The sequence below is a fragment of the Myotis daubentonii genome, chromosome 17 (genome assembly GCF_963259705.1).
Source record: "Myotis daubentonii chromosome 17, mMyoDau2.1, whole genome shotgun sequence".
Taxonomy (NCBI): Eukaryota; Metazoa; Chordata; class Mammalia; order Chiroptera; family Vespertilionidae; genus Myotis; species Myotis daubentonii.
Window position 1 is genome coordinate 22,595,777 of NC_081856.1, and position 21,962 is coordinate 22,617,738.

Genomic DNA, 21,962 nt, shown 5'->3' on the forward strand with positions numbered 1-21,962 from the left:
ATTCATTTGGTTACGCCTGTGAAGCGCACAACCAAAATCCTATGCACATGTCATTTTTTTAATAATTGTTGTCAGAGGCAGTATAATTGCCTATTAAAAATTTAAGATGGTATTTTGAGCAGTTTTAGGTTCATAGCAAAATTGAGGGGAAGGTACAGAGTTTTCCCATACATCCCCTTTTCCCACACATGTATTGCTTCCCTCATTAGCAACATCCCCCACCAGAGGGGTACATTTGTTACAATTGATGAACCTGCATTGACACATCATCATCACCCAAAATCCATCATTTACATTAAGGTTCACTCTTGATGTTGTACATTCTATGGGTTTAGGCAAATGTATAATGACACGCATCCATATTACTGTATCATACATCCTCTGAGCTGCACCTATTCGTCCCTCCTTGCTCCCCCCTCTCCCGCCCTCAATCCCTGGAAACCACTCATCTTTTAATTGTCTCTGCAGTTTTGCCTTTTATAAATGGTACCTTGCTGGAATTATACACAACTAGGGGCCCAGTGCACGAAATTCGTGCACTGGGTGGGGGAGGGGGAGTGTCCCTCAGCCCAGCCTGCCCCCTCTCACATACTGGGAGCCCTCAGGCGTTGACCCCCATCACCCTCCAATCGCAGGATTGGCCCCTTGCCCAGGCCTGACACCTCTGGCCTAGGCGTCCGGCCCAGGCAGCAGGGACCTGCAGTGGCAGCGGGGGGCGCCGTGATCGCGCGGGCTCCGCCCCTGCCCCTGCAGGATGCCTCTGGCTGAGGCGTCCGGCCCGGGCAGCAGGGACCCACAGCTGCAGCGGCCCCGTGATCGTGGGCTTCGCTTTAGGCCCAGGCAAGGGGCCCCTAGCTCCCGGGACTGCCAGCTTCGACCGTTCCCAGCTCCCATCGCTGGCTCCACCCCTACTTCCTGCTATCACTGGCCAGGGCGGAAAAGGCACCTGATTCTCCGATCACTGTCAGTGGCAGGGGGCTTCTTCCTGCTTTCCCTTTCACCTCCCTGCATTGTGCCTACATATGCAAATTAACCGCCATCTTGTTGGCAGTTAACTGCCAATCTTAGTTGTCAGTTAACTGCCAATCTTAGTTGTCAGTTAACTGCCAATCTTGGCAGTTAACTGCCAATCTTAGTTGTCAGTTAACTGCCAATCTTGGCAGTTAATTTGCATATAGCCCTGATTAGCCAATGAAAAGGGTATCGTCGTACGCCAATTACCATTTTTCTCTTTTATTAGTGTTGATATGGTCTTTTCAGATTGGCTTCTTTCACTTAGCAACTTGCATTTAAGATTCCTCTCTTTTCGTGGTTTGATAGCTCCTTTCTTCTCAGAGCTGAGTAATATTCCATTGCCTGGATGTACCACAGTTTATCTATTCACCTACTGAAAGATACTTTGGCTGCTTCAAACTTTGGGCAATTATAAATAAAACTGCTATAAACATTCGTGTGCACATGAATCTTTAGCTCCTCTAGGTAAATACCAAGGAGCAAGATTGCTGAATCATATGGTAAAGGTATGTTTTCTAAGATGCTGCCAAACTGTCTTTCAAAGTTGCTGTACCATTCTGCATTCCCACCAACAGTGAATGTGAGTTTCTCTTGCTCTACATCCTTGCCAGGATTTGGGATTGTCAGTGTTCCAGATTTTGGCCGTTCAGGTGTATCGTAATATTTCATTGTTTTCATTTGCATTTCCCTGATGACACATAATGCGAAGTATCAACTTGTATCCTTACTTGCCATCTTTGGCAAGGCATCTGTTCAAGTCAATTTTAAAAATGTGATTATGTTTTGTTTGTTTTTTTACTGTTGACTTTTTAAGAGATCTTTGTATATTTCGGATAACAGTCCTTTATTAGATGTGTCTTTTGCAAATATTTTCTCCCAGTCAGTGGCTTTTTTTTACTCATTCTTTGACATTGTCTTTTGCAGAGCAGAGATGTTTAATTTTAATGAAGTCCAGCTTATCAATTATTTCTTTCATGGATTCTGCCTTTGGTATTGTAACTAAAAAGTCATCACCATGCCCAAGGTCACATAGGTTTTATCCTATGCTATCGTCTAGCAGTTTTATAGTTTTGCATTTTACATTTAGGTCTGTGATCCATTTTGAGTTAATTTTTGTGAAGGGCGTAAGGTCTGTGTCTAGGTCCATTGCTGCAGCACCATTTGTTGAAAATACTATCTTGGCTCCATTGTATTGCTTTTGCTCCTTTATCAAAGGTCAGTTGAATACATGCAAGCCTTGTGAAGCATAGAAATACAACTGGTAGACCTAAATAGAAGACTGTCAACAAGTTGCTATCCCAGTGCCCATCAGCTCTATATCACCTAGTATCACCTTCACTTTGGGGTAAATTGTTTGTAGCCAAGAAAAGAAAATCAAACATCCTGATTTGTTACATTACAAAGATATTCCAAATATCTGTTACTTATTACAGTAAATATTCCCCATGTAGTCAGACCTCCTTCAGAACTGAGGATGTATTCCCTGGAGGCTAGGGGTGCTAGCAGGAGAAAGTTCTTAGATAACAGTGCCCTCTGGGGACTCAAGCTGAAGAGAGCCACTTTACCCAAGCTCACGACCACTTCCCAGGGCAGCCTGTACACAATGACTGAGCAATGTGGGAATGCAAGGCCCAGTCCCTTGGTCCCAATGAGGGACAACTCTGAAGGATCATCTCAGCTTCAGAATGCCTGAGGCTTTCATTGGAAATGACTGAACCTCAGTTTAACTTCTCCTGCTGCCAAAGATTCTTCCATGGCTTCTTTTCTACAAATGCTGACCCCAAGAACACTCCCTAATAAATTTCCTGAATGTTGATCTCTGTGTCAGAATCTGCATCCTGGAGAACCCAACCTACAACAATTAGTAACTGAATGTCTCATTGAATGACTATCTTATTGAGAACTAAGAATGGAGATAACAGGGCTAAAATTGGAGTTCCTGGAACTAGATTGTAATGCAGGGTGCAAGAATGATAAAAAAAAAAAAATGACTCTAACGTCTCACTGTCTGAACAGTGGTTCCCCACACCCTTCTCTCTGCAAGAGGGATTGTATTAATTATTGGAGAAGGGGCTGTATATTATAGGGCCCCAAATCCTTCAAGAGTTGAGCAGCAGGTAATCCTAAACAACTCTGATAAATAGCTGAAACCCCAACCAGATAGCCTAGCCCAAAAGTGATCTGATTATTTTTCCTAACAAGGCTACTTACATCTATCTTACAAATGCAGGATAGCAGAGAGAGCAAGCTTCCTACACTGCAACATAGGATCTCCCTGCCCCACAATCTCCCGTGTGTTTAGCAGACACCCTGATCTCCTCTGGTCCTTCTGAGGATCCAAAGGAGGAAGGAAGAGCAGTGCTCCTCTCTCACTGATACTGGCTTTATACAGCTTTCCCTTTCTCCGCTGGTCATGCCTTCCCCCATGCCGGTGTTGCGAAATGTATCTTGAATCTTCATGGCTGACACATGGAGGCCTGGGTGGGACTTTCCTTGTACAACAAACAGTGTGACCAAAGGCATGAATTGTGCTTAGAACCAGTTATGACTTGTTTGAAATGCCAAAAGGGGTTGATGGCTGCACCAGGGATGAAAATTATCCCTGCCATGAAGAAAGTTCACTGAGAGAGCCAGTGGATGGGTGACCATGATATCTGAATGTCCCCAAAACCCAAGCGAAGGTAGTCTGGTGTGAGAAGTTGTCAGTGGCTGAGCAGAGCTGACTACTCACAGCAGTGACCCTGAGGGCTTCTTCACAGTTGCCAAGACAACAAGCTAAATGTTACAGCGAGTCGCATCCTCATTGGAGGAACAGCACCCACGTCAGCACCCCCTGTGACCACTGGCTATTTCTCCTGGCAGGAGGGACTGAACCTCCTAAGTGTCCCCAGGTCTCCAGGGCTTGGGCAGGCAGAGTTCACAGAAAAAGCTGCATCCCCATCCAGACAGCCTGACTCCAGGATGCCCTGGTCTTTCCCACAGTCAAGGTGAATGTACCTGGCTTTATAAAAGGGAATAAAGGGGCCAGCAAGGCCACTGCTCTGTGAGATGCTGGAAGGATACCCATTTTATTTGCTGTGACCCTGGCCTCATCCATTTCCCCTTCTCCCAGTAGAGCCTACTCCCTAACTAGAGCTATAGGACATTGCAGAGTTCATCCCATATCCTGCTACATGATAAGTGAAGGCTCAGACAGGGCCTACCTTGCCCCACAAAAGGTCATCTAGTACTTCTTGTAAAAATAATTTATAAGCTTAGGTATCGTTTTACCTTTTAAAACACATTCACATGCACTAACTCAGTAAGCCCCACATCAGCCTAATGAATTTGGCAAGGGACATATTATATAATCCACACAATTTTCAGAAAGAAAAACTAGAACACAAGGTTGGATAAAGGACATTTTCCTTCTTGATTTCTGAAAAAAAAATGTTACAAGTACAGAGAACTTGAATCACAGCTACTTATACATGTAATAAATTATCTTTTTTTAAAAAAAAAAAAGATAAAATTAAATGAAGCTTGTACTACTACTACCACAGAAAATCCTGCAAATAGGGTCAGCATAATTATAGGGCATGAAGTAAACCTTGCAGCTTACTTTAAAACTCCCCTTGATAAAAGCTTTAGGGAGAGAGAGGTCACATGTCAGAAGCTTAGATGAGAGGAGGTGGGAGAGCGGGAGTTAGAGTTAAGGGCAAGTGATTGATAGTAGAGAACATATGAGACAGTGACTGGGAGTTTAAGGGAAGGCAGGGACTCCATAGAGTCCGGAAATGCAAAAGCAACTTTTACAATGTGCTCCCAATACACTGCACGATGCGGCCACCCAGGACAACTGAGACTCCTGGGACAGTGGGGAGTTGCTCTGCCTCATCCAAAATGCCTGCTCCACTTCCCTTCCCCATGGAGTAGGAAACCATTCAATCAAATAAGGCCCATTCACTAGACACACGTCTATCAGAGGCCCACTAGGTATATACTGGGAGTCAAACAGTATGAGCCCCAGCTTAGGAAACAGACCCACTTATTACTCCTCACACTAGAGTAGGATGGGTGATTGAAATGGGATTTTGAGCCTTAAATTTTTAAAAAAATAATTATTGGTTAATTCATTTTCTTTTCATTGGTTGAAACCTGCACCATCTGCATGTTCAGGATTCCATTGGAGACTTAGGTGCATAACATTTTATTCCTAGAAGTAAAACCAAAGCACCTAGAGAAGCTGGAATAATTATTGATTTTTTTTAAAAAAATGAATTTATTGGGGGGTGGCACTGGTTCATAAAACCATGCAGGTGTCAAGTGTACAACTCAACAAAACATCATCTGGACACTGCATCGTGCACCCATTGCCCGAAGCAAAGTCTCTTTCCATCCCCATTTAGCTCCCTTTTACACACCTCCCTCTTCACCCCCCTCCTCTTTCCCTGTGGCTATCACCACACTGCTGAGTGTCTCTATGTGTTATCTAGTCGCACTGTGAAGTGCATGAGTAATGGCTGCTTTATCTGAGAATCAGCCAACAGCGCACTCTCTACACAGCTGCATATAACTGCTGCTTATTGGGAAGGGGGATCGGCCCGCTGAGTCAGTCTTACCACAGAATTAAGAAGGGACATGAGTTTTATTTGTGCTGATTCGGAAGCTCCCTGAACTGTACCTTGATTTTTGAACTGCAATAACGTGTCACCAAGAGGCTAAGCAGCAGGGCCTCTCTGAGTTTGGTAACGCTTTTCATAGACTCACTGGTCCTTAAAAGTAGAAGGGAGCCCAGAGACTGCCTACCCTGGCCTTCACGCGGCACAGGAAAGCCTTCCCGGAAGGTTTGCCGAGTCAGCACACACAGGAGGTAGAGTTTCATGGCTTCTGCTGTTTGCACCGAAGGGATCTACGTTAGTACAAACACTGCCGCACATTGCATCCTCAGAAGAGCGCAGCCACAGGGGGTCTTTCCGGGGTACAAAGCTACTTCTAGAAACCCTGGAAAGCCCCCATGCCACCTCTATGTAGGACCTGCTCATAAAGCAGATTTTTGCTAGCTTTAATTTTTGTAAACCCTCAGGTGAATTAGGCTAAATATCCCCGCGCTTTATTCATAATTGCTACAGTAGGTAATTTGTGGCTGCGGTAACAGTAATTTAGAGTCATTAATGAAAATGAAGTCTAATTTAAAAAAACAAAACCAAACCCAGACATGTAAATTCAGGCCGAGGTAAAAACACAGAATATCACGGGTGAATGCTATGTTTTCTTTTTCCGCCCTAAAAGACAAATATTACTTGGATTGCAATAAGAAAACAGTACATTGTCACACACAGTCTCATGGTGTCCTTTCATTGCACGTACCTGCAGCCCTTCGATGGCCAGTCTGAGAATGGAAGGTGTCAGCTTGGAGGCTTGTTTGAAGGAAAAATTGCTCCAGTCTATGATTAAAAGGAACCCGTTGATCTGAAGCTCCGGATCTTCAATGAGGACTTCCAGGGACAGCAGGATGGCCCGCAGGATGTCCGTGAAGGAGTTCCTGCAGCCAGAGCAGAGAGGAGAGGCTGTGCGTGAATATGAGCAGGCGATCGCACTTTGCTGGGGGCCCTCGGGCCTCCTCACTCCACTGCTGCCTGAGCCCCGCCTGCAGGGTACCATCGGTGTGGTTTGTACCCCAAGTGACCAAAAACGCGTTTGCTAAACTTCCCAGGAAAAGGCTCCAAGACTCAGGACGGAAGCCTCCCTGTGATCTGACTACACCAGGACCCCAAACTTTAAGAGGCGTGGCTCTCTTGGTTTCCAGGGGTCTCTATACTCTGCCTATACCACAGCCCTGACTGTCTTTCATGGAAATGCATCCCTTGCTTCTCTATTCCCACACACAGTTCTGATCTCTTTCAGGGCAGGGACGGGGGCCATAATCATAGTTGTGTCCCAGTACCTGGCTACTCAATGAATCATTGTCGAACAACAATGAATCATTGAGACCTTAATCAGAGGTGCTTATTTTGATTAAACCTCTTATTCCTTTTGTTTGTTTGTAAAATCTTGCTAAAAATGTAAAAACAGCCATATAGTTGATGCTATTTTTTAGATGCAATTCATGGAGGAGAGAAAAATAAATCGTGAAGAATAGCTTATTTTCATTGACAGGGAGTGCTTCGGGAAGGAAATTGCTTTGAGTCCATCGGTAACTATGACAACAAGAGACCTGAATACAAAGGAGAGTGACAGTTCTCTGGTGTTGCATGTGGTCCTTCACATCCTATATGCCCATTCACTAGTTGGTTTTTATCTTAAATAATCTTCAGACATGAAGAAATGATAGCATATTCACTCTTCTACTCCCAACACATTATTGGAACTACAAACTTAGAGGATTCAGCATCCTTTTAATTAATGTATTTGTTTGTTTTTCTGGTGTTTTTTTTTTAGTAAGTAGGAAAATAAATATAACCTCGATGGCAAAACATGTTACTTCCGTTGGGCTATCATTAAAACCAGAAGCCATATCCTTTTGTGATATCAGTGTGAAGTGATCCGATTCTTGGGCATTTAAATATGGTTTGACTTCTAACCAAGTCTAGTGATTCCAGATTTCAAAACAGGAAATCCATGATCAAACAGTAAACTAGTAAAAACTTACTGGATGCTTATTATAAGCTCAGCATTATCTTTCATACTTGAACTCTTAAAATAGTATGTTATATTTCTACTTCCAAAGAGCCCTTAATTTAGTTGGGATGGGGTAGATTAGCCAGATAAATTGAAAGGGATCAATACAATTTGAGTAGTCAGGGAAGAGTTTATGGAGGGATGAAGGCTTGGGATAAGTCTTGAAAGATAGATAGGATTTTGATAAATTATTGGGAGGGGGGAAGACATATTAGGAGTGACACAAGTGAAAAATAAAGATATCAGCTCATTCTGTTTCTGTACAGTTCTTTCTACTAAAAATTTATTCAGTATATCCAGCTGACATTTTCTTCCCTTAAACCCACCTATTGGGTGTGGTTCTGTTAAAAAGATAAAAACCTCAGGTCTTTCATACCACACACTTTCAATGATCTAAATGTAGTGGTCATGACACCCCATATAATCTCCAGACTAAAGAAATTATTAATAATTTTAACCATTTCTCATAGGAAATGGTTTTACTACTCTTCTTATTTTTGTTTTCTTTCATTTATATTCTTTTAAGCTTTAGGGATGTCAAATTCCTATTAATGTAGGATAAAGTTTTCATGAGGGCTTTGGATTTTGTTTTGAATTCATATCAAACATGATCTAAAGACCCAACTCCTTCTTAGAGATATGGTTTTGTATTGGAAAGAAAACATTGACTTAACAGCAGCATGGGACCAATGATTATGAGTTGAAGCAATTCCAAATGGAATATGGGAATGGCCAGTGGTAAACTAGAAATGATCATTAGGGAATTGAGAGCCTGATCCTGCATAAGCTTTCTTAAGAAGAGCACACACAAGGGAAAATTCATGACTGAAAGGCTAAGCCTTAGGTAAAGCCTACAGACAGTACTGAGGTTGAAGAAAGAAGAATTGAGGAAATAAAAGGTGAGAGGTTCAAGACAGTATTGTGTTCAAACAGGGAGAGTGTTTTAAGAAATAAGTATATGATAAATTACATTACTGACCCAAATTCTTCACTTTTCTGAGCATCCACAACTAGCTGTGTGTTGACCTCTTTGACAATAGAGTGTACTTTCCATCCCATAGCCACATGAGTTGATATTACTGATAGCAGAAAAGACAGTGCGCCAATTCTGAGTCTAGCTCTTAAAAATTGCAGATGTTGCTAACTGTTCTCTTGTCTTCTGCTATTGCCATGGTAAAAGCATGCTACAGCTAGCATCAACTGAAGAGAAGGATGAAAAACACAGAAAACTAGCAGATCTTCATAAGAAAGAGAACCACCCAGATGAACCCAGCCTACATAAACTCCAGCTGTCCCACAAATGTGTGAGCAGTAGTCAATTATTGTTTTTTTAAGCCACTGGGTTAGGGGATGGTTTGTTACACAGCAACAACTACCTGATACCAGAGGGTAGATTACCAAGTCAAATAAATACAACATGAAGATTTAAGAGAATAAGAAAGGAAAAAGTGCCATTGCATTAGGTAACAAGTAAATCTTTGGAGAATTTTGAGACAGCACTTTTAGTTGAATGGTGAAGATGGAAATCATTGATTATAAAGATTTTTAGAAAATCACTTAATCACTATCTCACTTAACTCCTATATAAATGAGAGATAGCACCTCTTCCCATCACAAATCCACCTGTATACATTCCCAAGACATTAAATTCTTCCTGGAAACTATGCATTTTCAAGATCCCAGAAATCATTTGGTCCGGCCCTGCCAAGGCACTAGGGGTGAGTTAATTAAATGTTTTACCAAATATAGCAGGCTGATATTTAAGTTGATAATTTTGTATAGCCAGCAAATGATTTTATAAATATCCAAATGGCCCTTGGCAGAAAAAAGGTTCCCCACCCCTGCAGGAGTTATGCAAAATGACCGTATGAAGGAGCTTTGTGAATTGGAAAGCATATCCCAACGGGAGCCAATATTTGTACTGTCACGGATTAGTGGTATACCCCTCCTGGTTGTACTTCTTCATGATGGTAATGGCAGCAGGACAATGGGCAATGTGCAAAATGCAATTGTGTTCTGTTTTGATAAACCTATTTTTTCCTATTCTAAGGCTGAGGGTCTCAGAAAAAAATGGTCTGGAAGGGGAATTCTGGTGATATATTTTCCACCAGAAAAAAATATATCCTATATATCTAATAATTCCTATGTGAATCAGGTTTTAGCTGGATGGTCTCTCCATGTGCAACTGGGCAAATGAATCCATATTTCTCAAAGGGGTAATCCAGGAAAAGTAAAAAAAAAAAATACTTGTGTTCTGAAAATATTAGATGCAAAGAAGATGCTAATAAAAATGTTTAGCTTTGCTGTTGTAGAATTAATATTTGCAGGAGCTTAATATTAAGTTTACTACTTAATGTTAGCTGGAAAGTCAAACTAGACAATTTCTTTTTTCAGCAGGGATGATCACTAAGAGAACAGAAGCCTGGGATTTAACTCTGCTTCACATGGTTTGATAGGCCCATAATGTCAAGAGGAGAAAGAAAGAATGGAAAGAGGAAGAAAGAATGAATGGGGGTGGGGGTAGGTTGGGGGGAGAGAGGCAGGAGAAAACAAAACCTTGCACTTAATTTTTTATTTCCATTAATTTTATCCTATTCTGGTTTATAAAGAAAACTTTTGGATTTATGTTAACCTAAGAATATAATTCCTTGTAACATCAGAATAAAGGAGTTGCCTATTGATTTATTATTAGTTGCAATATGGGCATATTTGGCTCTCACAGCCTCAGCATCAGAAAGAAGAAATAATGATTTTAATACTATTTAAACATCTTTTGTTTGTTTATTTTCCAGAAACATTATTTATTTATTTTTCTTTATTGATTAAGATATTAAAAATGTGTCCTTATCCCCCCAATGTCCTCTCATCCCCGCAATCCTGCCCTCACTCTATTTAAACATCTTATAACATGCAAGGCCCAGTCCCTATGTGTGAAATTTTCAATAAGGAGCAAGCCACATCATATCATCCTCTCTGAATTTTTGGTTCAGTGTAGATCACAGAACCTTAACTAAAATGGGTATAGTTTACAAAAACAAGTACTGTCATTTCAAATTTTTGTCTATCTCTACCCAGTATGGGAAGAGTATGGAGTCCAACCCACCTTCAACTCAACCATAAGCTTATTGAGGACAGAACACAAAGGGTAATGCTCTGAACAATGTTCTGGTTTTGAACTAGACTACAGAAAACAGCAGGACAATGATTTCTCACTCAAGTAAAGCATGAAGATAAGAGGCTGTGTCTCTGTAGACCAATCCTGACAGGCCTACTCATCTCTGGATATAGACACAAGAACAGAAAGTATTTGTATCCATCATTCAAAATGACACAGACACTAATGCTATCAAATTTCAATTTGCCAAGTTCTTTCTTGTTTATATATCTATGATGAACAAAAATGTAATGTGTGTGTGTGTGTGTGTGTGCGTGTGTATACAATAATTCACCATTTAGAATTTCCTCCATTCAGTTTTTGTTTGTTTGTTTTAAATGAAAAGACAGTTTGATAGATAAAACCAATATTTTGGTCCAACTGCTTCTAAATTTTCCCAAGAATTAAAAATAATAAAATTAATGCATCTATTGGCTTACTTACACAGTTAATGCAATTTCTTATCATTTAATGTCTTCTTTTAAAAATGTTGAAGTATCTGAAACTGGAGAAGGAGTCAGGGGACATTTGTTCAAAGATTTCATGAAGTTCTACTTCATGGAAGTAACATAAGACAAGAGGGTATTTTTTAACCTTCCTGCTAGTAGATGGAAACTGGTAGGAGACATTAAAATACATGCACATGGAAAGCAATGGAGCAAACTCATTAAAAGCATAAAGCTTGTAGTTAGCAGATTCTGATTTAAATTCTGTCTGCTCTGTGCAAGCTCAGCAAGTTACTTTCTCTCTCTGTGATTTAGTTCTCTCCTCATTTGTAGAAGAAGAATCATAACACCAGCCTCACTGGTAATGATAAAGTGAGAGAATTACACAAAGCCATAGCAGAGCAACTGGCTCCTACTAATCCATAGAAGGAGCTGATGGTCATGTTGGTTTTCATTGTTAGATAAGTGAATATGATATCAGGTTGAAAGTAATAGAGGTTGCAAAGTGTTCGGGAATTACAAGGAGAGATCACTATGGCTGGGGGATTTTGGAGAATCCTCAATCGGGCTGTGAAGAATGTGAAAGGTTTGGACACTGGACATAGAAGGAGCCACATAAACAGTGAGATCTGAGACCATGGAGACTACTGAATTGGGAGAAATGGCAAGTGCACCTGTGCCATGGGGTAAGTGAAAAGGAATGTAGAAATAAGGTTAGATTGTGATCCATCTTCAGTTTGATTTCCAGGAGAACTACTAGTTATTTGTGCAGGGGAAGAAAGCAATGGTAGTTATGCTTTAGGAAGATTTGGAATGACAACAGGGATTATGTAAATTGGAGTCGGAGACTGGAGCAATGTGGCCCAATTAGGAGGAGGCAATTGCAGTGCATTAGGTGAGAGATGGATGGAAATGATAATGATATGAGAAGAACTATGAGGGTCAGTGACCATGACTTAGTTACAGATTAGACTTGGCATAAAGAGAGGAAAGACAGTGGTATTATTAAGAATAAAAGGAACCCTGTTGGGTAGGAAATGAGTCAGAGATGTTATAGTTGTATCTGGTTCTTACATAATAAGAATCAGAACCCAGGACAGCCACACAGAATATTAATATGAATATGACCCGACACTGGGCTGTCAAGGGAATGCCTAGAAGTGCATGGTTGTGTGGCATCTACATTCCTGCCACTCAAGTGATGAAATGTCACCATAAACAGAGGCCAAGTCTACAGGAGAGAATAGTTCCTGCTCTATTGATAAGAAGGGACCATTGCCTTTGAATCCCTGGAAATTACCTGTACCTACACATAGTTGATGCTCAACCAGTAATTCTCAGTGAAGGCACAAAGGAGAGCATGTTAAACCAACCCACTGGAAGCTTTAAAAATTAAAAAGAAACAAAACCTACTCTAGGAGCACCAGTGGGGACATTTCCTTCTTCAATGCCTGTTATACTCATTTCTAGGCAAAGTAATATCAGATGTGTGTCCTTGAACACATTTTCTATCACAGTTTATATATATAGAATAATATACTACCAAGCCTCATGTATCCAAGAGTTGGAGAGGAAACAAAGCTTTAAGAATTGATATTAACTTAGGAGCGGGTCAGGTCTGCATTCATATAGATGAGTGTGGGTGTAAAAGAAGATGATAAGAACATGACAATCTAGAACATTTAATAATAAACGCTAGATGGATGTTTACAGATAGGAAGGCTGGTATAGCTCAAGATTCTTAGTCTATTGGGAAAGAACTAACCCCCCAAACCCTACTTTAAGACAGACTGAAATGTAAGTGACAAAGGGGATTATTTCATTCAGCTTTCTAGATGGGGATTGGGCCAAGGTCTAAAGGGAGCAGCAGCAGAATAAAAACACAGCCCGATGGAAGTGAGCTATGAACATGAGATTCATCCCTAAATGACTATGAAATATTAATTTCATGCTTGTCTATTCTGGTAACTCCCTTGGCTGAGGAGCTACCGAAAAGAAAAAACCAGGAAGAGTCTCAAGTAGGTGAAAAAGCACTCACTACTTAATAGTAGGCATGGAGTTAGAATCAAATCAGCCTAACCAGGGTTAGAAAGGCACGGTCTCCCTGCCGAGGGTGAATGAATGTGGATGGTCACATTACTCTTACCTCCAATGGAATACAATTGGCACTTACAGGCCTTGCCCGCGGTTCATGACAATGTACTGGTCCATACTTGAGATGGGATATTCTTTCCTCTAGGCCTGTCTGGCCCTTACAACCATAAAATCACTCTCAGGATAAGAGATTGGACAATAAGATGAGAGAGCAGGCATTTTAGGAAAGCATCCATCCTGTGGTGCTCCACTGCCTTGAATGATTTTGCCCTCCTGAGGTTTTTTCCCTCTGGGTGATATGCTGCAATCACTCTTACAATCAAGAGGTTCTTTTCTGAAATCATAAATTCTGATAACAGTGTGCGAGGCAACTTGAGTTAAGTAGCACCGTAGCAAAACAACACTATAGATGTTGCATTTCATGGGACTTAAGTTGGAATTATACAGCATCTCATAATTTTAATTAATTCATAGAATTGCCTACCTCCAATGAAAACTCCATCCTTCTGTACTTAATAAAGAGATCACTATATTCTGGCAGGATAAAAAGACCTTAAAACCAAGAGAAGTCCCAAGGCTATAAAATTAGTTGCCTACAAATAGGAGTCTCAACCCTGACAATGCGGGTAATTCATATCAGAAGAGTTATTGGAGACTGATTGAACTTAAAGGGTTTGCCATCTGATTGAAGTTTTCAAAGTTGTTTTATCCTTTCCCCTTTTAAAGTTCTAACTTTTTTAATGATAAGCTACTGAAACATCAGCAAGTAATCAAATTCATGAAAGATTAAAAAGAGAGAGCCACAGGAAATCATTACATAATGGAAAGCAAAGTCTTATTTTTACAAGTAGTATATTTGAGGTAGTTTAACAATGTGACAGGAAGCAACTTGTTGGCTGGTTTCCAGGTAGGCATTCTTCTCTCTGGTTATCATGACTCTTCAACTATTTCCTCTTCCTCAAGACACCTCAAGGCTCTTGGGTTCATGAAGAGGGAAAGGTATAAGATTCTCATGACCTTCATGGCTATCAGCATCAGAAAGACCCTTACCACTGCTTACAATGCTTATGAGTTTTGGCACCATTAAGGCAAGTCTGATGGGAAGACTTTTTGGCCTTGATCGACTGCCAGGGTCCAACCCCAGCAGGTCCAGGGGTTCCCAAAGGCGTAGACGGAGTTGGCGAAAAAGGAATGACACGGAGACAGCGTTCAGTTGATCAGCAGCCTAGCCAGGATCTCCAGCCAAGTTCTGGTCTGGATCTCCAGAGAGGTTCTGCTTCGGATCTCCAGCGAGGTTCTGTAGCCATGTTCCCTTGCTAGGTTCTTCAGCCAGGTTCTGTCCAGGTTCTCCAGCCAGGTTCAGTCACCAGGTTCTAGTCAGGTTCTCTTGCCAATTTCTGTAGTCAGGTTCAGTCCAGGATCTTTTGCCATGTTCTCTCCAGCAAAGTTCTTCTGTCTGTAGGTTCTGTGTAGGTTCTGTCTGTAGGTTCTCTCTTCTAAGTTCTGTCTAGGATCTGTCTTCTGAATTCTGTCTGTTGTTGTATTGTTGCATCTGTATTTATACCAGTTGATTCAATCCTATCAATCTATATTACAAAGGTTAGGGCGTTTCTTATCTCCATTCCAGGGAGTAAAGATTATGTAGCTTAAGCATGATTGTTCATAGTTAAAATGATTAATTACCCGCTTGGCACTTAGTTAAGAGGTTTTATTCCCTCCCTAACTTCAGGGGAAAATCCCTACCTGGGGATTCAACCTTTCTCGGAGAGGTGACCTTGGTTAAAACACAGCGCCAAGAAGGTGAGCAAACATATTAAGAACCGTATGCCATATATGCCAGGTCCCTTGAAACAGCAAGCATGGACCGGCTCCCGGCAATCGACCCCTATGATACTTTATGATAGCTCACAAATCACAATAATGACAAGCAGCTTGATCATCCTTCTGAAACCAGGATCGATATATGCCCACGGCCAGAGGGCAAAGCCTCCTGCAAATACCACCTACACTATTTTCCAGAAGAGAACATATGCGTAACTTCAACAGAAAAAACCCCTTTGGAGGTTTCCAAAGACAGCCAGAGCCTAGCGAGCTGTGCCTATAATAGTTCATTGACAGGGCCAGGCACGTCATAAGAGAGATGTGGGTATTCCTAGAAGCCTCCTGGCAGAATTCTCACACTCATTGGGCCCAACCAGCCCCAATTGGGCAGGTCACAGAGACTAAAGAGGGGTAAAGCCCTTTCCCTGGACTCTCTTCATAAACCAGTGGGCTGGGGGCTCTAATGGATACACTGCCTGAGCCCCAGTCCAAATACAGACTCCTTACTCTCACCCTAATTCTAGGAATCAGAAGTAAAACAAAATACATTCATTAAAAAATGAGCAAGTGCTCCAGATGGTTCACTGAACAAGAGGATTGGTTGACTTTTCCTACCCAGGGTCCGTGTGCTTGGAGGGCTCACTTTGCCCTACAAGGTCACTTTACCCGTGGAGGCTCTGACGACTCTCTGGGGAATTATTTTGTGGAGGTGATTAAAGACAACATTGGTTTCTTTCACTTAATTACATCAGAGATTATCACTTGGCAATCCTCGAAGCAATTAGAGCCAGTGGTTATTATTTATTGCTGCCACTTAATAGGAGCTACACTGCAGGAGATACTGTAAAACATCAACTTATACCTATCTTTAACACCTGTCCCAAATATCCTACTCTGAATGCAGAACAGAATTTAGAAAATGCATTATATATATATAAAATAAATACACAAAGAGAAAATATAACATATTAGAATTTGGAGTTTTGCTGTAGAAGGATTTCATTGCCTAAATTTATCCTGATAAAATCTCAGGGATTGTAATGGACTACTTAGAAAGGTCAGCCATTTGTTTTCCAAAGAGGAAAAGGGGTGGGGGTGGGGGGTGTGTGGATTAAATGCTCAGGGTCTGGAAAGTTCTATCTCAAATTTGTCCTCTTGCTTTAATCCTTCATTTCTACCAACGGATGGGCCGTTGGTAGACCCTTTTCTATTAACCAAGGCACAAGGAGGGTTTTCCTCACACAGAACAACTCCAGAGGAAAGAAGTGGAACTTTCTGTCTCTTTCACCCAATCGGGGATGGTACTTACAACCTACATCATTCTCTGCCCCCCGAGGCAACATGTAAATACTGCCAGTCATTGCTGGCTGGCGAAAGCCCGAGGACTGAGGAAGCAGGGAGGGAGGGTGGATTAGCAGGGAGGCTGGTTCCCCCAGAATGGGTTTATAATTCAGAGAGAAGGAGACAACTGAGAGCTGGCAGGAAGCTTTGTGATTACACGTGGTTCTCCACTGAAGGTGGGATCCCTTCTCCCCATCTGTGGGACACCTGGTAATGTGTGTATGGCAGGGGGGCCATCACTGGGTTTCACAGGATTTGGAGAATGCACCGGCATTTGTTGGACAGGGGCCTGTCATGCTAAATACCCTGCATGTGCAGTGCAGCACCCCCGAATAAGATCCCATCCCCAATGCTGGTCACTTCCTACGTAAACTAATGAAGTTCAGGTCCAGAAAAGCGCAATGAAACCACATGAGCAGTAGTTGCCCAGTAGTAACAATGTTCCGGACTCCTCAGTTCAGTGCGCCTGTCACAGCTCTGAGACTCGCAGAACATGCAAAGGGAGAAATACTCAGTTTTCTGCTCCCAAAGCTGGGCTTTGTATTACAGCCAAGCACACCTGTTGGCCCAAATCTTTGTTCAGCTTTATAGTTCAAAAGGGGAATGATGGTGTCATGCTTGGAACGCTGATTGAATTCAGGACTTATCCTTGGATAAGACATACCAGTGGAGCAGCTCAGAGCATAGGAGCAAATTGGCTAGACCTTGGGCTGACAGACTTTGGGAAGAATACAGAGGGAAGTCAAATATGACTCAATATTGATCAGGGAAAGGCTAAAGAGGCTTGCACACAGTATGTACAACAGCACACAGTACACAATGTAATTAAGTATTGATTTGACTTGCTGGAAATGACCTGCTTAGAAAAGGAGTTAGGAGAGGGGCAAACAAAGAATGTTTTTCAAGTATTTGAAAAATACTTTTCCACCCTCATTCTCTCTTTTCAGGGTCCAGAAAAAAGGGAATATTTTGTTTTATTTTAAAGACAGATTTTAAAAAATATATTTTTATTGATTTCAGAGAGGAAGAGAGAGGGAGAGAGAGAGAGACAGACACATCAATGATTAGAATCATTGATCGGCTGCCTCCTGCACACCCCCTACTGGGGATTGAGCCCGAAATCTGGGCATGTGCCCTTAACCAGAGTCAAACCTGGGATCCCTCAGTCCGCAGGCCAATGCTCTATCCACTGAGCCAAACCAGCCAGGGTGCAAGTTTTTAAATTACTGTTTGAAACTTGGAAGACAGATGTGCTGGCGGTAAGGCTTGTTCATGATGTGAATGTATTACTGAGAGATTTAGAATCAACTTTTCTGGTGACCTTAAGATAGAGTTTTAGAACTGTTGCAAAGCCTTCATCTTTATACATGAGAACAAACGAGGCCCAGAGGACATAGCTAATAAATATCAGAGCCAAGATTTGAACTTTCGTGTCTGAATATCATAGTGGGAAGGAAGCTGAAAGATCAACCAATCCCCAGAAGGTCAGCAGAGTGTGTTTCCCACCGACGCTTTGTTAAGAAAATGTCCAGGCAAATAGAAAAGTTGAAAGAATATTACAATGATATGCCCATTATCTGATTCAACAATTGTCAACATTTTGCATAGCTGCTTTATCTGTCATATGTATATATATGTATATGTGTGTACAGGTGGAAGTAAATTGACAGAAAGTTCTATCCATCAATTTTTTTTTTCATGATTTCCATGCCACTTGTTCTGTAAAATGTTCTACACCATGCACTGGTCTGCACTTGTTCTGTAAAATGTTCTACACCATGCACTGGTCTGCACTTGTTCTGTAAAATGTTCTACACCATGCACTGGTCTGCACTTGTTCTGTAAAATGTACTACACCATGCACTGGTCTGCACTTGTTCTGTAAAATGTTCTACACCATGCACTGGTCTGCACTTGTTCTGTAAAACGTTCTACACCATGCACTGGTCTGCACTTGTTCTGTAAAATGTTCTACACCATGCACTGGTCTGCACTTGTTCTGTAAAATGTTCTACACCATGCACTGGTCTGCACTTGTTCTGTAAAATGTTCTACACCATGCACTGGTCTGCACTTGTTCTGTAAAACGTTCTACACCATGCACTGGTCTGCACTTGTTCTGTAAAATGTTCTACACCGTGCACTGGTCTGTTTTTTTCTCTTTGTGCCATGTAAGTGTTCCTCTTTTGAACTAGAGTGAAGTCCATTGGCTTGTTTAGAGTCAGATTAAATATTTCCGGAGAGAATAACTTATATAATGATGCCAATAGGCTTGATTTCATTGTCAAGTCTGACAAATTGAGGGTTTTTGCAAGAGCTCTTGCTGAGAAAGAGTGGAAGGGTTTCTTAAAACTTAGCAGAAACTTATGCCAAGAAGGATTTGCTGTGGGTACTGGTGGATATGAAGACAACTCCATATTTATAAGAAAAAGGGAAGAATGGAATCTTTAAAATCTGAGCTAGTTGTAGTCATTTGTTTGTGTGTATGTACAGATGTGTGTATATCCTATATAATAAAAAGGTAATATGCAAATTGCCCTAATGGTGGAATGACTGGGAACAACCAGTCGCTATGATGCACACTGACCACCAGGGGGCAGATGCTCAACGCAGGAGCTGCCCCCTGGTGGTCACCGCGCTTCCACAGGGGGAGCTCTGCTCAGCCACAAGCCAGGCTGACGGCTATGAGCACAGTGGCAGTGATGGGAGCCTCTCCTACCTCTTCAGCAGCGCTAAGGATGTCCGACTGCAGGTTAGGCCCACTTCCTGTGGGGAGCAGGCCTAACCTGGCAGGTGGACATCCCCCGAGGGGTCCCAGACTGCAAGAGGGTGTAGGCTGGGCTGAGGGACCCACCTGAGTGCACGAATTTTCATGCACTGAGTCTCTAGTAGTTCTATACAATGTTATCAGGTGCATAGGTTGGTGTGTCCATCATTCCAGCCAAGATACTGAACCAACAAGGATCCTGCATGTTGCCCTTTTATAATTCCCTCCTCCCATCCCTAAAACCTGGCAATCACTAATCTGTCCTTCATTTCTAAAATGTTGTCATTTCAAAACATGGTATTTAAACAGAACATTATGTTAAGTAACCTTTTGGGATTCACTTCCTTTCATTCAGCATAATTACCTGCAGATTCATCCAAGTCATTAATATATAGTTGTGCATTGTTGTGTGTGTTTTTTTTATTGCTGAATAGTATGCAATAGTATGGATGCACCAGTTTGTTTAACCATTCACCTGTTGAAAGATATCTGAGCAGACTCACACCCAAGGCTTCTAAAAAGTCCCTTCAAAGCCATCAGTTAGATGGTGAATATAATAGAATCAGAGGCATAGAAAGGGAGTGGACTGACTATTCTTGTGGGGGGGGGGAAGTGTGGGGGGTGCAGGAAGAGACTGGACAAAAATTATACACCTATGGATGAGGACAGTGGTGGGGGGGATAAGGGCAGAGGGTGGGGTGGGAACCGGGTGGAGGGGAACTATGGAGGGAAAAAAGAGGAACTGTAATAATCTGAACAATAAAGATTTAATTTTAAAAAAAAGCCATCAGTTAGATTTTGATAACTCTACTCCAATCTGCTAACACAATCTTGGCTTTCTACTCCAGCCATAAAAGGTAGAAAATACTGCTAGGCTGTCTATGGAATATATATTTTGTTCAGAAACAAAATTCTGAATCCCAGAGAAAAGTCCATCTTAGTGACAGTGGACACAATCCATGTGGATTGCCTTTCACGGAGATACAGCTTGAAAGAGCTGGCCCCCAGAACAGTACCAGATGGTGGGTGTGGAATTGACTAGGGGCCTCCTGATAGATGCTGGAGGAAATGAACATGGATGTGAGCTCCCCGGCCAGGGAGCCAGGCCTCTGATTTGGAGCATGCATGTTCACAAATGCCCCCAAAGAGAATGGACAGCCCGCTACAAATGCATTGTGTGTGTGGAAAATGGCTAGGGAGGATGATGAGTGCGGGGCAGAGGACCGCTCCTTTCATTTCTGGGCTTTAACACACGCCTATTTTCTTTAACAGCTTCGGGCTTCCATCCAATTTCAGTCCCGGCGCAATTTTCAGACCTGGTTCCCTCTCAACAGAATGATGGACTCATCAGCGTGTGGAGGAGAATTCATTCTGTTGTGGTGACTACGTATGAAAAACGCCGCAGCAATCACCAGGCTGAAAGGGAGATGTTTTCTATTGCTTACCTACCAGACATACTTTTTTCTTTCTGGTGCACTTTAAAGGTACATGTTTTTTATCAACAATACTCTTAAGAGAAGGCCATTATCTTCAGCGCCTGTATCCTGCCTGTGATGTTTACACTATGCATGAAAAAGGGGCCACATACCAAACCTGCCAAGCTCAGGGAGGCCTGCATGGTGGCGTTACAGACTCAGGGACCGAAAGTAACCACATAGGACGGTCTGCAATTAAAACTTCCCATCTAGCCAGTCATGGCAAGTAGTTATGTCCTAGGCCGGTATCTTCCCTGACAAAGGTCAATCTTTACCTTAACTGAGCCTATTATCTTTTTGCATCTACAATAACATACTTTGGAATGTCAGGATAATTTTCTTTTTCTAGACCCCTCACTGCACCGGAGCAGAGACCACAAAACCTCTGGTGGTGTTCACTGCTAACTGCGAACTGACCACCAGTGTAAAAGAAGTATGTGCCTATTCATTGTGCCTTTTATCCAACCCCAGACCCAGAGCTCAGCCCTGCTGCTTTGCTTTCTCCCGCCTCCCTGATCTATCGCCAATGGAGTTCATGTAATCCCTGAAGCCTCCTCCTTTGATTCTAATATATAAAATAAGGTGCAAAAACTGCCATTCTCTGGAGCATTTTCTTCGTCCCTTGAGATTTTGCTTCCTGGAAATTGTCATCAGTTTGGCTCAAGTAAACGCATACAAATTCTCTAGAGATTTGAACGTTTTTTCCGTCAACCACACTGCGCTGACAGAATGGTCGACGTAAAACAAAAACAAAGCAAAACCCAGGAAATACAAATTGTCTTCTCATTCCCAAAACAGTCAACCTGAAAATATTCTACCATAGAGTCGTAAAACTATTGAATCAGTTAAAAAAAATATTTCTCAGAAACAAAATTTCAGTTTGCGTTCAACAATTCAATATGGAAATTCGCCCAAACTAGAAATGTATCAGCACTGCTAGAAAATTAGAAGCGCCTACTTTTTTTTAAACCTTCCATCAGCTTGCCTGACATCTATGCTTCTGAATTCCTGTTCGCTATGAGATGCAGGCCAAATATCAGTTTGGTGAGGCACCTTTCAATCATGCTGGGGGCATTGGGCCCCTCAGTTGATGCCCTGTGAGAGACAGTGGCAGGATGACCTTGCTGGGACATAGGACACAGGTGACAGCTGGAGCTGGGCCACTTCAGTACTTCACCCAGGGCTGACAG

General features: G+C 42.0%; 1 protein-coding gene across 1 annotated transcript in view; it reads right to left on the reverse strand.

Moving 5' to 3' along the window:
- Positions 1 to 21,962, reverse strand: part of CLVS1 (clavesin 1) — a 138,171-nt gene that overhangs the window by 73,709 nt on the left and 42,500 nt on the right. The window contains exon 3 of the mRNA XM_059673106.1: positions 6,364 to 6,538. Within this exon, the coding sequence (XP_059529089.1) occupies positions 6,364 to 6,538 (175 nt within the window). The remainder of the gene's footprint in view (positions 1 to 6,363; positions 6,539 to 21,962) is intronic.